At 38.5% G+C, this 15,652-nt stretch overlaps 1 protein-coding gene and 1 long non-coding RNA gene across 5 annotated transcripts in view; one reads left to right on the top strand and one right to left on the bottom strand.

Annotated features, from left to right (window-relative positions):
• Positions 1-7,040, top strand: part of GTF2H1 (general transcription factor IIH subunit 1) — a 25,694-nt gene extending 18,654 nt beyond the window's left edge. For all 3 annotated transcript variants that reach the window (XM_042456431.1, XM_042456422.1, XM_042456416.1), the window contains 5 exons: positions 1,174-1,291; positions 2,492-2,582; positions 2,911-3,026; positions 3,687-3,779; positions 4,712-7,040. In XM_042456431.1, the coding sequence (XP_042312365.1) occupies positions 1,174-1,291; positions 2,492-2,582; positions 2,911-3,026; positions 3,687-3,779; positions 4,712-4,798 (505 nt within the window). In that variant the 3' untranslated portion in view covers positions 4,799-7,040. The remainder of the gene's footprint in view (positions 1-1,173; positions 1,292-2,491; positions 2,583-2,910; positions 3,027-3,686; positions 3,780-4,711) is intronic.
• LOC121924910 overlaps positions 2,590-15,652 on the bottom strand; it is a 27,733-nt gene continuing 14,670 nt past the window's right edge. Inside the window, exons 3-4 of one of the 2 annotated variants that reach the window (XR_006102756.1) lie at positions 8,762-8,834; positions 2,590-6,491 (exon numbers count right to left, since the gene is read on the bottom strand). This is a non-coding gene — a long non-coding RNA (uncharacterized LOC121924910). The remainder of the gene's footprint in view (positions 6,492-8,761; positions 8,835-15,652) is intronic. The other variant, XR_006102757.1, reaches the window with a different exon arrangement.

Raw genomic sequence — 15,652 nt, 5'->3', positions numbered from 1 at the left:
AGAGACTGCATCAAACAGAGAAAAGAAGCAAAATAGGAAATAAATTAATGCAGAAGGGGAAGAGGAAGTTGATTAGAGGAAGCATATATACTAGCGAAATTGGGAGAGATGGGAAAAAATTGGAAAAGGGAAAGCAAACATGAAAACGTGGGTCAGAAGATCCATGGAAATAGAAATGCAGGAAGAGATAAACAGTCTCTCCCCAACACTCCTTTCTAGGCAGTAGGACTCCCCCCTCCCAATATTTAAGTGAATAAAACTGAAATTCCATTAATTTGAGTAGGCAAAAGTAGCTCAGCAGCTGCATCCCTAAAAGTAATGGTGCTCACAGATTCCATATTCAAAATCCCAGAGGTAGCCTGGTCCAGTCATGCTGTGGCTGATAATAGGAGAGGCAAAGGCAGCTGATCTTTCTCCAGAGCCAAACAAGTCTATACCTGCCTCCCTTCTCCCACTATGTTTCTGATCTGTTCTAGCTTCCTTTTTCAAAAAATCTATGTTGGTTACTATATCAGAGTTTCAAACCTTCAAAAGGTGCTTCAGTTGAGATGATGGCATAAGTAACTGTAGGGCTTGTGCTGCTGATAGTCGATCAAATAAATCACCTAGTCAAGTACTAGGTGTTTCCACATCTACCCTGAAGTGAAACCTGATGCTAGCATACTTCATCATGGGACTTTATTCTAACAGTAGATCCCCAGGTCAGAATTATTTTTGTACTTTTTTTCTCCCTTCATTCAGCCAAATGAAGAATCTTAGAGGACTCAGAATCTTAGGTGTTTATGATATTTTAGTAAAGTAACATAGGTATTATCCAATCCTGGTTTTTGATTTTCCTTTTCTACCATATCACTGTGTTTCTATTTTTAATCTAATCAAGTGTAAATCCAAATTCTGGGTTTAAGTACACTGTGGCTGAATGTTGGCAAAACAGTAGTATTCAAAACTGAAATACAGCTTGTAAAAATGGATGTGACCTCTACATTGAAGATTTCTTAGAGCCATCAGTGGTTTTTGAGAGGAAAACAGATGGGATGATTACAACATTTACCTCACTGATGCCTTACAATGAAAGACAACAACAGGCTACTAAAGTCTGAAAAGTATTATTTAAACACAAAGAACTGAGGTTTTATTCTCAAATGTTTTATTCTAAACTCTTCTCATCAACAGGTACTATCATGGTCCAACACCAATTCAATCACAGCAATATGCAACTAGCCAAGATATTATTAATTCTTTGTATAGTATTAGAGAAGAGATGGAAGTATATGTACCCAAATTAACTCAGGTAGGATATGTACGTTTGCTTCATTTAAAACTGGAAGCTGAGTCCAAACTCCTTGATGCTTAACTGTGTATTACACTAGCATAGTGTACTTTTTGCTAGGGTATACAGTGGAAGTGATGGGAAATCAGAGAAAGCCATCACCGTCAGGAGAAAAGGCTGCCTTGGTAGCCCCCAAGCTGTTCTCCCACCCCATCTCCATGCTCACCAGCCACCATTTTCCTTCTCTTGCTGTAATGTCAGCTGTGTAATTACCCTGGCCAACAGAATCTCAGCTTCATTATGGTTTACATGTGTAATAAACTGTTTGCATCCATATTCTTGTGGAAAGAATTTCATATTCTCATTACGTATTGAGAAATTGTTATTGAATTATTTTTTTAACAAGCATTGAAAATTTAGCTTCTATATTAACTTTAGGAAACAATTTTGGATTGTCATTTTTTACATATTCTCATAGCAGTTGTTGGGACACTTGCCCATGGAGACAGCCATGTGTGTAATCCAATTTATGTGGATAGATTTATGCAATATTAGTGTGCTTGATGTTTTTCAGGAGAGAATTGGATAGACCCCCTGCCCTTAAAATGTTTACAATTTAAAACTTAATATAAGTAGGGAGGAGAAGGTGGGAATAAAGAAAGAAGGAATAGGAATGTACATTTAATTGATTGTGTATTCCTGAATGGCAGTAGGTTGGACTGGATGGCCCTTGTGGTCTCTTCCAACTATGATTCTGTGATTTACTGAAGTTGTGTGTACTTGAAAGCTGTTCTTCATCAGGTCAGTCCACTGGTTCATCTAACTCCTAACTAATCTGCCTGGCAAGAGCTCTTTAGAGTTTCCAGTGCCTGCAGAGATTAACACATTTCATTGCTTCCAGGATAAACTCAGATCTTCAATGGAGGGAATTCAAAATTGCAGAACGTTAACCATCCTAATGATTGTGATATGGTATAGATGACCTTTTAAATATAATGGGACCATCCCATTTTGATATTGCAAGGGGTCTGTCCATATAATAAATGCCCACTTGGTTTTCTAACATAAGCTGACACTTTAATATATAACTAAGTAATATCTACTCTAGCCCAAAAAGACATAGCAAATAGCTGATGAACAGGTTCATCTAAGTCCTTCAACTCATGCTACAGTGTCTTTGTGTTATTAAAGTGAATTAAATAAATTCTTCTGTTTTTCAAGGTTCTTTCAAGCGGTGCTGCAAGTAGTACTATCACAGCCCTGTCACCTGGAGGAGCACTTATGCAGGGTGGAACACAGCAAGCCATAAATCGTAAGTATTTGATGTTTTGCTTGGTCATACTTTATTAAATATGCAAAGTGGTCTCAATTGGCCATGTAAACATTGTACATAAATTATACTTTTAATTGAGATTAAAAAAATTAAGATATCTTGTTGACTGTAAATTCCAACTTATGACAGAATTCATTTCTTGTCCAACTCAGTTAAACACTCAAGTTGATTTGCTGACAGACCCTCTCATTTCAGAGTCATGGCAGATTTATATGTCCACTGCCCAATACCATCATTTAAAGTGAACTGAGATTTCACACATTTCGTTATAAATGTAACTTGCCATATTTTTTTTTCTTAACTGTAGAGATGGTGCCAAATGATGTTCAGTCTGAACTGAAGCACTTGTATGTGGCAGTTGGAGAACTGTTACGACATTTCTGGTCCTGCTTTCCTGTTAACACACCATTCCTAGAAGAAAAGGTAGGCAGGGTCTGCAGTAAGACTTCACTTAGCAGCATAAAAAATTAGCAAAGCCACCTCTGATTATTCCCTGGATAAGAAAACTGTATGAAATTCATGATGTCGCCATGAGTTGATAGTCAACTTCAACAGACACACATAAACACATCATAATGGACATTGCAGCATTATATGCTGGAAACACTTACTAACAGTAGAACTGCTTTTTCTAATGAATTAAATATCACATGTAAAAGTTCTGTTGGTGATTAGAAGGAAAACTTTCATGCAGGGATGTTTATAGAGTAGACTGAGAACTTAACAGTTGGAATAAATTTAGTACTGCCTGATGTGGTTTTCTAATCCAGCAATTTTTTAGATTTCAAAAGGTGATACTTGCTACTTGGATTTTAAAAGGTGTTTTGAAAATGTAGAAAATCATGGAATACAATGTCAAAATAGTTTCAGCATGTGTTTTGCTCTAGACAGGCATACTGTTTAAAGTTGTCATGCAACTTTTCAAAAACACTTCTAAAAATCTTAACAAGAAAATAATACATGACTCCATTTTAGTAAAAGATTTAGTATTTACAATAAATACATGAAATCACATATAAGCTTGAAGAGATGTACATAAAGCAGATGAGCCTCATTTAATCATTTGATATTTTCTCCTTTCAGGTTGTGAAAATGAGGAGTAATTTGGAAAGATTTCAAGTTACAAAACTTTGTCCATTCCAAGACAAAATTCGAAGACAGTATTTAAGCACAAATGTAAGATATCAAGTCCCATCCTTTTATTTTACATACTGTAAGAATTTAAGGTAGTACATTTTATTGCCCCTATAATTCAAATGGCCTTTAAAAATTAAGAAAGAATATTGGCAAAATGAATGAGCCTGTGGAGGCTCAAGTCCCAACAACAACAAAGGGGGTCTAGGAAATGCAGGCGAACACTAGTTGCAGAAAATTATAAAGAGCCTGCTTATTTTTGTGAAAGTCCAACAACACTCAGAGCCAGAAAACACACATTCTTATGAGTTAGAACACTTGTTGCAAGTAGCTCCAAAAAAAGAGAGACGAAAAGTCTTAAATAAGACATTTGTCTGGGAGGTTTTAAGGTGCATGAGAGGTGGCTGAAACTCAGGGGCATTGTTTAATGACAGCCTTGTTTTTGTGGTGAAGTGTCTAATGCCTACCTTGAAGATTTGTTTCTGGTTGAATTCTGCACAAAATGTGGCATGAGGGAGGGGGCTTAAACTATCCTGTCTGTCTTGGTTAATACAGTGTTAACTTTAGGGGTCACTATCGTGTCTTGTTGCATCTCTAAACTGTACCATCATACTTGGGCTAAATCTATGTATTCCCATTTAATCAGGGGAACCTACAAGCCAATTTAAGAATTTGGTTGCCCTTTTTGTGCAAGTTCTTTAAAATGCCTTGTTTTTCATTTCATGCTGCATATGGGCTGTGGTGCATATGGACTAATAAAAATAGTTACATAGTTGAAACATTTTTTAAAAAAATAGTCTTAAAAGGAAATCTTTGATCCTAGTTTATAGGTTCATTATGTCTAATACCACTAAACTCTTTTCTGTTTAAACACATTTTTGCTTTTTCCTACCATCACAGTTGGAATATTGGTCTTGAATACTGATGAACAGTATTTTTCCTGATAACTGTAACAGCTGTTGTGTCTCTTTCAGCTGGTAAGTCATATAGAAGAGATGCTGCAAACAGCCTATAATAAATTCCACACATGGCAATCTCGCCGTATGCTGAAGAAAACGTGAAGGCCCAGTGATGACAAAGTTTCTGCGTGGGAAAAAGTTTGCAATACCTGTATGAACACAGCTACCCAGTGTGTAGCTCTTACAGACATTGCAGGGGAATACAGCATCATGTGGACTCCTGAAAATGATGCTAACTGTAATTGCACACTTTTGGAGAAAGGAACAGAGAACAAACTTGAAAACTAGGGAATTTAAAGGAACCAAACCAGAGAAGAGTTAAGTGACACATACATACATATATATATTTTAAAAGACACTGTTTACTGCAGTTACTCAGGAACTGCTTGTGATTTTCATAAAGAGCTGCTTTCGGAAATAAAAACTTTAAAAAAGGGTGTATTAATAAAATCCAAGATTGTTTGTCTAGTTTTTTTTAAGTGTATTGCACAGGGTAGTGGTTAACATTTCTTTCGTCACTATAACCCGACATTTTATTGTATTCTGTTTGTACTTCTAAATTTTTAATTATAATTGAGACTTTTGCCACAAATTCCTAAGGAGATACTAGTAGATCATTTTTTTTTCCTATTCTCCCCTACAGATCAGCAGCCAATGCACTGGAAAATGTTTGGTGTTCAAAGCTGGCACTTAGCAGAAAGAGTGCACAGATTTATGCAGGATTTTTACCAGCTATTGTTTGCATGTTTTCTTTGAGTGTGAGTGCGTGCTGCTGCATTTTTTTAAGTCTGACTTGCTTGGAGGTGAAAAAAAATCATTTTTAAAGTAAGTTTAAGAAACTTACAGAAATAATAACTTTTTATAACTTTAAGAAAAAAACTATCTTAAATGTGCTTTTCTCAGTTCTCTGCTTATGACTGTTACCACTACACCTGGCGACTAGATAATCACTACAGAGTGAATATATGAGCTATTTGGAATTTGTACCAATTCTGGTCTAAACATGAGGCAATTCACTCTTACGTAAGATGTACCTGCCATGTATTAAATACTTGACTTATTAAAACAGAGTATATTTGTTTTATATAGTCCTTGGAGTCAGACTCCTTATATTTCATTGTCTTAATGTCTTCCTTGTTAACAATTTATCCTAGGACCAAACAAATAGCTTACATAATATGTAATGGGGTTTTTTGAGATATTTCATGAACCAGTCAGCTCTTGGAAAGTAGGAAATTTATCATATTCAAAACAATTCATGCCCACAAAGAACTGGAATTATATTACCAATTTACAGTGTTTTGCCATGGAAAATTTCTACCCATCATGAATTATTATGCACTTAGCACTGGCTAGTTTTGTGAGCCACAAGGGTTTGTCTTTATGTAAGAATACATGCTTACACAACATGTTTCAGTGATCTGATATTCTGCAACAACCAGAACAAAGCAGGTTTAGTCTATCTATACTGAAATAATATGGAGTAAGTTAAGGCACTGTTTTTAAACTTGCCACTGCTTGCCTTTTCATAGATGGCTGCATATTATGTACTACAAAATGATTCTGCTGTAAACCAAACAAAAGTATTTTTCTACTGTTGGATGGTGAAAAGCTGGAATTAACCATGAATAATAAAAACTGATGCTGCTATAGGAATATAATCTTGCTTGAATTATGGTTCTGATAGTATGTATATTTATATACCTTGTATATTTGGATAAGCCTCTAAAGTAGTTAAATGCTTTGGTCAGGCTTGAATGATGGGTTGACATGCACACTCCAATTGATCCTGTAACTGAAAGCATGATATAGTATACATTTGCACTGACATTTCTTTAAGCAATAAATAGCTTATCTGAATTTACAAAGGTGGATTACAACAGAACTGTTATTCGTGCTAGATTAGATATGAATTTGGGCAAAATATTTTCTCTTTTCTTCCTGGTATTTTATGTCTATAAAGACGTACCAGCATTTGCAGTAAAAAAAAAATTATAGAAATAGCTCAAAATGCAACTAAGCTTGGACATAATTTTCAGTTATTTGATAAAAATGTATTAGGAGACTTCTGCCAGAAGAGGGCAATAGCAACTGTCATGGACGTTACCTTAAGACATTTCTTCCCCATTTTTGCTATCTGATTGTTGCTGATTCCAGTCCTACTGCGCATGGTCCAAAACTGCCGACTGACTTAATTTATTAACTGTGAATCGTCTTTCACTAACCATACAGTCATTGGAATCCGAAGATGAACTTGTATTTAGTGGAAACGCATATAACCTGTATCACTGGCATTGATAAAAAAAAAAAGCTGTAGAATAAACCTGAATTATGTAGATACGTATTTTCTGATATTTTAGGTTGTCTGTTTTGTGATTTTTCTCAAACTTAGAACAAATACAAACATTAGTATTCAAGAAACAAATATTCTTAGACACACTATTCTGTTACTGATTTTGAAGTTTTGGTGCCCTCATTCAGTCCATTACTGTCAACAGGCACTAGTTTAGAACTGAAACCAGATTCCTTGGATTAAGAGCGAAAAGAAAAATCAGAATTGGGAGTCATTAGCATACTAATTGACCCATGGATAAGTCTACTCAGGTTTTTGGGATCAATTCTTTGGCCTAAATTTTTAGACTTGTACATGAGTATATACAGTAACTCACTCCTCCTGGCCATAACATCTTACCTAATTTTGGGGCTTTTATGTTTCCTCCTCCATATCCCCTCTTTTGTACCACCTAGACTGTAGCTCCACTGCAGAATTAATGCAGTTTGACACTGCTCTATCTGCCATGGCTCAAACTGGGATTTGTAGTTTTGTGAGATATTTAGCCTCTGTTAGAGAGCTGTGGTGCCACAACAAACTACAAATCCTAAGATTCAGTAGAATGGAGCCAAGACAGTTAAAGTGATGTCAAACTGCATTAATTCTGCAGTAGTCAAGCAGCCCCAGCCTGAGGAAGAGTTCTGTAGAAGTCAAACACTCACATACTTCAGAATCATTTTTTTGTTCTGATAAGCACTGATCAACTGTCATTAGGATATGATAGAGAGAAGGGTGTGTGCTATATTTTTATCCTTATTGTAATGTTTCTAAATGATTTTATACTTTGTTGATTGTGTTTTTAAATATCTTGTTTAATTGTGTTCCAACGTTTTGGTTATCAGGTCTTTATTTTCTTTCATTTTGTTGTAAGCCATCTTGGGTTCCGTGTCAAAATAAAGGCAGGACACAAATGAAATCAATCACAATTACTATCTCCTGCCTCCGCAAAAAAAAGAAAGCTCCAAGTATTGTCTTTTTCTTTCTTCTTCCAGCAGACTAACATAATCCCTTCTCTGAGATGTAATGTTATTGAATATTCCCATGGTGCTGGGATATATGCTGAATCTGTGGTGGCCATATCCTATGACCCTGGGTTTTGTAGGGAACAAGAGAAGAAAAGGTTAAGACTATTCACATGCTGATAGAGAACTCAGTCAAAAGCTATTCAGTGTGTCTTCTTTGTTAGTAATGCTATTTTGGAATCTGCCCTGTGAAAAGTTGCAGTTTTGCACAGGGAAAGTTCTGATGCAGTAGTACCAACTGTACTTTTGTAATACCTGTAGTGTGATGCAGATAAATCTAATTGTCTCAACAATCAGCGATCTCAGCAATCTCCTTGTGCAGGATTTGGTCCATAAATGAACCACTCCTGACTTTTTTGCCAGTTTCCCCTTTTCCCCCCAATAAATGGATGAGAACCACCAAAGGTTTCCTGTCTTTTGCTGTTAAATGCAATTGGCAACATGCACTGAACCAGGGACATAGCTAGGATTTTAGGAAGGGGGGGGGTTCCAGACTAAGTGCCACCATTATAATGGGGCTTGAGTGCGGTGGTGCAGCAGCACACACCATTCATTTTTCTAATGGAAGGGGGGGGTCCGGACCCCCAGATCCCCCCCCCCTTGGCTACATCCCTGACTGAACTGGGTGAAGCTTTCTTTATAGCTGCTGCTTTCCAGCTATTTACACTAAGGCACCCTAAATAACAAGTTGACTGCTGTTAACATGATTACCATTTCTGAAGCAGTAAGAAGTTCCAGGGTCAGCACTGGCTGGATCTGGTTTCTTTTTCACAGTACATTTTCTCTACAAATATTCAAGCAGAGTGTAAATCAACAAGACACTGCTGCAAGACAAAACAGCTGGGGGGCAATGTCAGCTTCCGTAGACATTGTCCATTTTATCAAATGCAAGAAGTGGTATCCAATCTGGCAAATGAATATACACAGGCCAAAGAGAGAAACAGGTCAAAGAGAACTGAAATACAGAAAGTACAGAAATGAGAAATAACTGGCCACTGACAACATGGATGATAATGCAGGTCCAGATACAAGCTGTGGCCCCATATCCACCCTGGCAGCACTTTGACAGGGCCCAAATAATAAATGGTTCACAATGCATTGTACTGATACTGTGTTGTGTGATATATTACCTTTCTTTCTGTTCAAGCCACAGGAAATAGACATAGATCACTTCATGAATCAGTCAGCAATTTTACATCATGTTCCTTTGTTCTAGCATGGTTACTTGAAGGTCATCAACGGTTTTCAGGGAAGATGGAAGTGTTACTACCTGATTCTGGATTCTGAAATTCTGATTCTGGAATACAGATGTATGTATGTATCCCATATTTTTCCTGGCATGGGGTTCAACATTCTGAAATTAGATTTGTATTTGACTTGTGCTATATAAAATGCTGCAGTGCATTGCTGGCAAATGATGGCCCATATCAAGTTGGAAGATGAGCAGGTACACGGACTCCAGATATTTTGTATAATAGAATCAGGCATCTGGATCTGCCTGTCTCATCAGTCAGCAGTGTTTTGTGAATGGCCTTTGCTAAAGTACTGCACTTCCTACATTTCATTTTCCCCCAACCTTCCTTTTCACAGGAAGTATATAATTTGTATTTTTCATATTTGCCAACTCAAGGTTAATACAGCGTGTATTTGATGGAAGTGTGTAGTGCCACTATAATAAATGTGTTCGTACTTGAGGCACCACAAGACTCTCTTCATTCTGTAGTGTAGAAGAGTAAAAGGGTTAATAATTCCTTCATGGCAATAGATTTGTTAAGCTTCCTCACATGGGGCTTGTATCCTATAATACTTCTCTTATAGCAAAAGGGCTCCTTTTTTTCCATTCCCTTACCTGAGAGGCAGGAAAGCTGCTGCCTGTCAGTAAGGTGCAGATAGCCTAACTTGGTTTAAGGTAGTTTCTTATGTTGCTTTCTTGCAGAATCTGGTAAAGTGCAACAAAATAAAGAGATAGAATCTGACTCACAAAGCCAGTCAAAAGCAAACAGAGTAAGGCAATACATAAATATGTAGAGAGACCTTGTAGCACCTTTGAGACTAAAGAAAGAAGTTGGCAGCATGAGCTTTCATAGACTTTACTTTCTCAGATGCATTTGGCAGAAAAATCTATGAAAGTAGATTTAAGTCTACAAAAGCTGATGCTGCCAACTTTTTTCTTTAGTTAGTCTCAAAGGTGCTGCAAGGTCTCTCTACATACTGATTCTAAAGAATAGCACCATTATAAATGAATAGCTATATAATAAGCAAATATGAAAAAGCCAAATAATCAATAGTCCCTGTACAAATACTTAAATTCTTATAGTCTTCCCATTCTTCTAGCCAGACAACTACATTAGTATAAAATTCCTCAGAAATATGGTTCTTGCCTTCACTACCCACAGCCTCTGCATTCTGTCCACTGAATATTGGCCAATGAAGAAGACAGTGTCGAAATGCATCTGACCCTTGTTCGATTGAACACTGGTTAAGATCTGTGATCATCAATCTTATGTGTGTTGTGTGCCGTCATTTCTGACTTACAGCAACTCTAAAATAAAATCATGGTGTTTCCCGGCAAGATTTGTTCAGAGGAGGTTTGCTCATTGCTTTCTCTTGAGGCTGAAAAAGAATGCCTTGCCCAATGTCCCCCAGTGGGTTTCATTGCCAAGCTGGGAATCGAATCCTGCTCTTCAGAGTCATAGTCCAACACATAAACCACTACACTACACAGTCTTCCTGCAGTCAAAGATTCATGTCCAACTGAACTTCACAGCAATTATTACGGAATTGTTTGAAGTATATTTTAATGTATGGACTATTGTTTGATTGAGATATAACTTACTAATGATTGTTTTTAATATATGTACGTATATATATTCATTTATTTATTTCCTGCTATTTGTTTACTTTTTGTGTTAACAGAACTTCCCCCAGTTTGTAGGCCTCATCTGTGTAGTTGAATTGCTCATTAAAGCAACATCTACATTAATAAAGAGACGCTGACTTTTTTGAATTAAAGCCTCAGCTTCTCGCAGGCACCATTTGAAAGCCTAATACACAGAACAAACCCCACAAACAAAAAGCCCACTCACCAGAATCAAATCTTTCATGGCACCAGTCTTGATACAGCAATGCTAATTAGGGTTGCCATAAGTCAGGACCTCCAAACCGGGACAAATGTAGGGCAACATTTTCAAATGTAGGACACATTGTTTAAAAATGGAGGACACACAAAAAAACAGGGTTTTTAAAAAATGTTAATATAAATGCATGTTTTTTAGGCATGATCAAAATGGAGGACACTTTGGCATCATTCCTAGACAGATGGCAGAAATGGACTTGCCCTCGGGTTCAACTGTACTTCTCAGAAATGTGTACTTGGTCAAGGGACTGTGGTTTTTCTTCACTGCGCATGAGTTTGTAAAAATCACAGCAAGTTACATTGGCCATGCCTCAGAGGCTTGTTGATATCAATATCACCATCATCATCATCATCATCATCATCATCACTATAATTGTCCAAGAAAGGCAGACTTGTTAGCATTCAAAACGCCATAAATACACAGAAAATGCACTTGCATATATTTAATAATAAAAAAATAATGGAAAAATAAAAAAACAGGCAGCGTGGTATATATCTTTAATAATAAAAATTAATAAAATAAAATAAAAACAAGCACTAATAAAAATTAATAAAATAAATAAAAACAAGCATAATAAAATTAATCTGAAATAAAATAAAAAAATAATAAAAATAAATGAAATAAAATAAAAACAAGCAATAATAAATAAAATAAAATAAAAAGCAGTAATAAAAATTAATAAAATAAAAAAACAAAAAATAAGTATTTTATATTTTTAAAAATTAATTTAAAAAAAACCCAAGGCAGACCTGAAATGGCCACTGACTCACCTTTCCACCTCCTCCTCCTCTTCATACTCCTCCTCCTCCCTCCCTTCCCAACTCCTCCTCCGTGCAAGGGCGCGCATGTGGAGGATGTGCGCGCTGCCGCTGACCCATGCTGCGGCCAGGGCGGCGCGCGCATGGGAAGAGGAGCCCGTCCCCTTTGGCCAGCTGGCCAATGGCTGGCTGGCCCAAGGGGATGAACTCCTCTGTCCTAGCCCCGCGCATGGGCGGGAAAGCCCTGCCGCGGGTGGTGTGACGGTGGTGGCAGCGCTGGCAAGGAGGAGGAAAGCGGTGCTGCCCAAGAAGAGGAGGAGGTGAGTTGGCGGCCAGCCACATTAGCGGCTGCGGCAGTGGCCGCATGAGTGGGGCCAGCCTGGAGGCGGGACAAAGGCCAGGGTTGGGGGGGAACCGGACCGGGGCAGGCAGGGGGGCCCCAAAAGCAGAATTGTCCCAGAGGCCATCGGGATATGCCATTCTTATGCTAACAACACTAAATACCTGTTGATGCTTTGCTCATTCAGTGAGGATTCTACATCCTTCCACCCATTCTTAACAAAGGAGAACACGGAAACCTTTGTTTCTTGGGAATGATCAACAGCTAATGTGCTAAGATATCTCTCTCTGGCCATAAAAATGGCCATTGTCATGAGATGGAGGACTGTGATGATTTAAAAGCACAGGTGTGGGAGTTGGCTCCCATGGAGAAAGTGGTTTATAATCTGAGATAAATATAGGACATTAACATAACAGACAGCTTTTTTGGAGTGCTTGGTGACCATTTATTGACTATGCTAATAATGAACAATTATTAAGGTGGGTATGTTGGGTGGTAGTGGTTGTCATTCCACCTTTTTCTTCAACTGGGACTCAAGGCAGCTTACAAAAGTTAAAACATATATAAAAAGGTGTTACAGTCTGGCTGCTAGATACAGATATTGAACACTTTACAGACAGTGCACCAAAACTGGAGTGAATAGTTTGTCTCCTGCAGTGTACATTGGTGACTTCAAGCATGTGTGGTATGTCAGCAGTTATTATGGTAACCTTTGGTCAAAAAAAATGTAGTGTTCAAAGTTCTGACAATCATGCTGTAATTAAGGCATTTCCATGCATATACATTCTGGCCACTTGCTCGTTGGGGCTATTTTTTTTCCTGGCTTCCAGATAACAACTCACCCTTGGAATCAAAAGAGAATGGCAAGGGAAATAACAATCATTATAACAATCATGCATACTTTTGAATTTATGTACCTAGTTGGAAATCAGCATGTAAATCCTCTCAGCCTGGTACCCTCTTTTTCATGGCTGACTATTATTCCATTAGGCCACTTCTGCTGCCACTCCAAATGGTAATAAACACAAGTCAATTGCTGGCTCTTCCAACACAGCCTGGGTAACTATTCTATTTTCTCTCTTTATGCCTTCCTACCCATTAATGTCATGATCGGTGCCTTCCTCTAGTAGAGGCCACTTTACCATAAGCAAACATTGTTAATAAGCCATTTAATCTGGGCCAGACATAAGGAGGCAGCAGACATAAAGCAACAGACTACATAGTGGTTTTCTGATTAACAGCGTATCACAGTGTGATGTTTCTCTAGCAATATATCTTAAATTGTTGGTGCCCCTTCCCCAAAATTTCATACCTTCTCTGTGTCTAATCCTGCTTTCCCATATGAGCTGTTTTATGAATAAATTAAATCCACAAAACAGTGATACCTTCTTTGGTCTAACCAAAATGCACAAAATACATGTTGCCAGCTTCAAAAGCTGGCATCATGTATTTTGTGCATTTTGGTTGGCCCAAAAAAAGTATTGCTGTTTGGTGGATTTTGGATGTTATTTTACTTTGAATCATCCATGTCATGGTATTTTTGATTATTGTGTAGGCTTTGAAAGCTGGACAATGAAAAAAGCACAGAAATGCTGGGGAGAGTTTTCCAGATACCATGATCTACCAAAAAGACAAATGAATGGGTCTGGGAGCGAATCAACTCAGAACTCTCCCTAGAAGCTAAGGCCCAGTACAAACCGCCCCTTTGGGGCAGCCTGCACCTGCCCCTTTTCGATCCGGGTTGGGGGCAGGGCAGCCTCACCGGCAGCCCTGTGGCCCCAATCCGGAGTCTTTCCAGATCACAAAATACAGCTTCTCCATGGTGTGGAAAAGGGGTTTCCTTGAGGCTTCATGCCCCTGGACACCCCAGGAGCCAGAACCATGGGAGAAAGAAGCCACTCAGCCCCTTTCTTCCCGACATCATTCCCGCAGCCATTTGGTGGCTGCGGGAATGAGGCATACGCCCAAAAGAAGCTCCTTTTTGGAGCTCCTCCTTGTGCCGCAGCCAAGCCGTCATAAGCAGCATGGGGTGGCGCAAAGATGCTTGGACATGGCATGTGCCTGATGTCATCATGGTGGCCCCCGTGTGGACGGGAGGCCATCATGATTACAGCACCGCCATGTACTAGGGTTGCTGGGTGTGCGGTCGCTCCGCCCCCACACAACCCTAGTACATGTCCAGGCCGGCGCAAAGATCAGGCCTAAAATGATTAAACTAAGGCCATTGTTCTTTGGACATATCATGAGGTAACTGACATGAGTCATTAGAAGGGAGAATAATGCTTGGTAAAGTGGAAGGTGATAGGAAAAGACAGTATAGGTGGACAAACTCAGTCAAGCATGCTACAGCTGTCATTGCAAAACCTGAGCAGTACTGGGGAATTATATAATGTGCTGGATGTTTCTCATTTAGTGAGTCACCATAAATCAAAACTAGCTTGATAGCAGCTAATAGCAGCAGAAAATCTACATGTGAGTTGCCTGGTCTTGTAGTTCAGTGCTGTCTCCAGAATGGAGATCAGCTAGTTTGAGAAGAGAGGCAATTGCCTCCAAAACGATTTCTGCTCTACACAACCATTGCCCTGTTACTGGGGAGAAGGGGAGATCTACTTTAATCTGCACCTGCTTTGCATAATTAATTGGGCAATATGTATACAAAGCTTCCTTATATTGCCAGATCACTGGACAATCTAGAACAGAACTATCTAGTTTGAATGTTTAAGTCAACCAAATAAGAAAATGCACACCTAACCCTGTATTTTACTACCTTTCATGTTGTAGCTTGTCTGCTAGGTATGAAACAGCTGTATTTAACTGAGTTATCTTTAAGTATTAAAAGTGTTGCACTCACATTTTGTGAAAGAGCCTGATTATATTGCTTGAGTACATGCTTTCTGTATATGGGCTTCATGCCTACATGAACGTATTCACTGGAATCCTATTTTGTTCTTAAAATCATAAAATCCTAGAGTTGGAAGAGACCACAAGGGCCATCCAGTCCAACCCCCTGCCATGCAGGAACTCTCAATCAAAGCACACCTGACAGATGGCCATCCAGCCTCTGTTTAAAGACCTCCAAAGAAGGAGAACCCACCACACTCTGAAGGACTGTGTTCCTCTGCCAAACAACTCTTACTATCAGGAAGTTCTTCCTAATGTTGAGGTGAAATCTCTTTTCCTGTAGCTTTCATCCATTGCTCTGGGTCCTATTCTGTGGAACAGCAGAACACAAGCTTGCACCATTGTTGTTATTGTTATTGTTGTTGTTGTTGTTTTGTGTCTTCAAATTGTTCATGACTTATAATTACCTGGAGAGAAGGGTGTGATTCTCTGCTCAGCCATGGAAACCCACTGTGTGACCTTAGGT

Source organism: Sceloporus undulatus, chromosome 1, assembly GCF_019175285.1.
Source record: "Sceloporus undulatus isolate JIND9_A2432 ecotype Alabama chromosome 1, SceUnd_v1.1, whole genome shotgun sequence".
NCBI classification, from domain to species: Eukaryota; Metazoa; Chordata; class Lepidosauria; order Squamata; family Phrynosomatidae; genus Sceloporus; species Sceloporus undulatus.
This window is presented reverse-complemented; position numbering and strand designations above follow the sequence as displayed.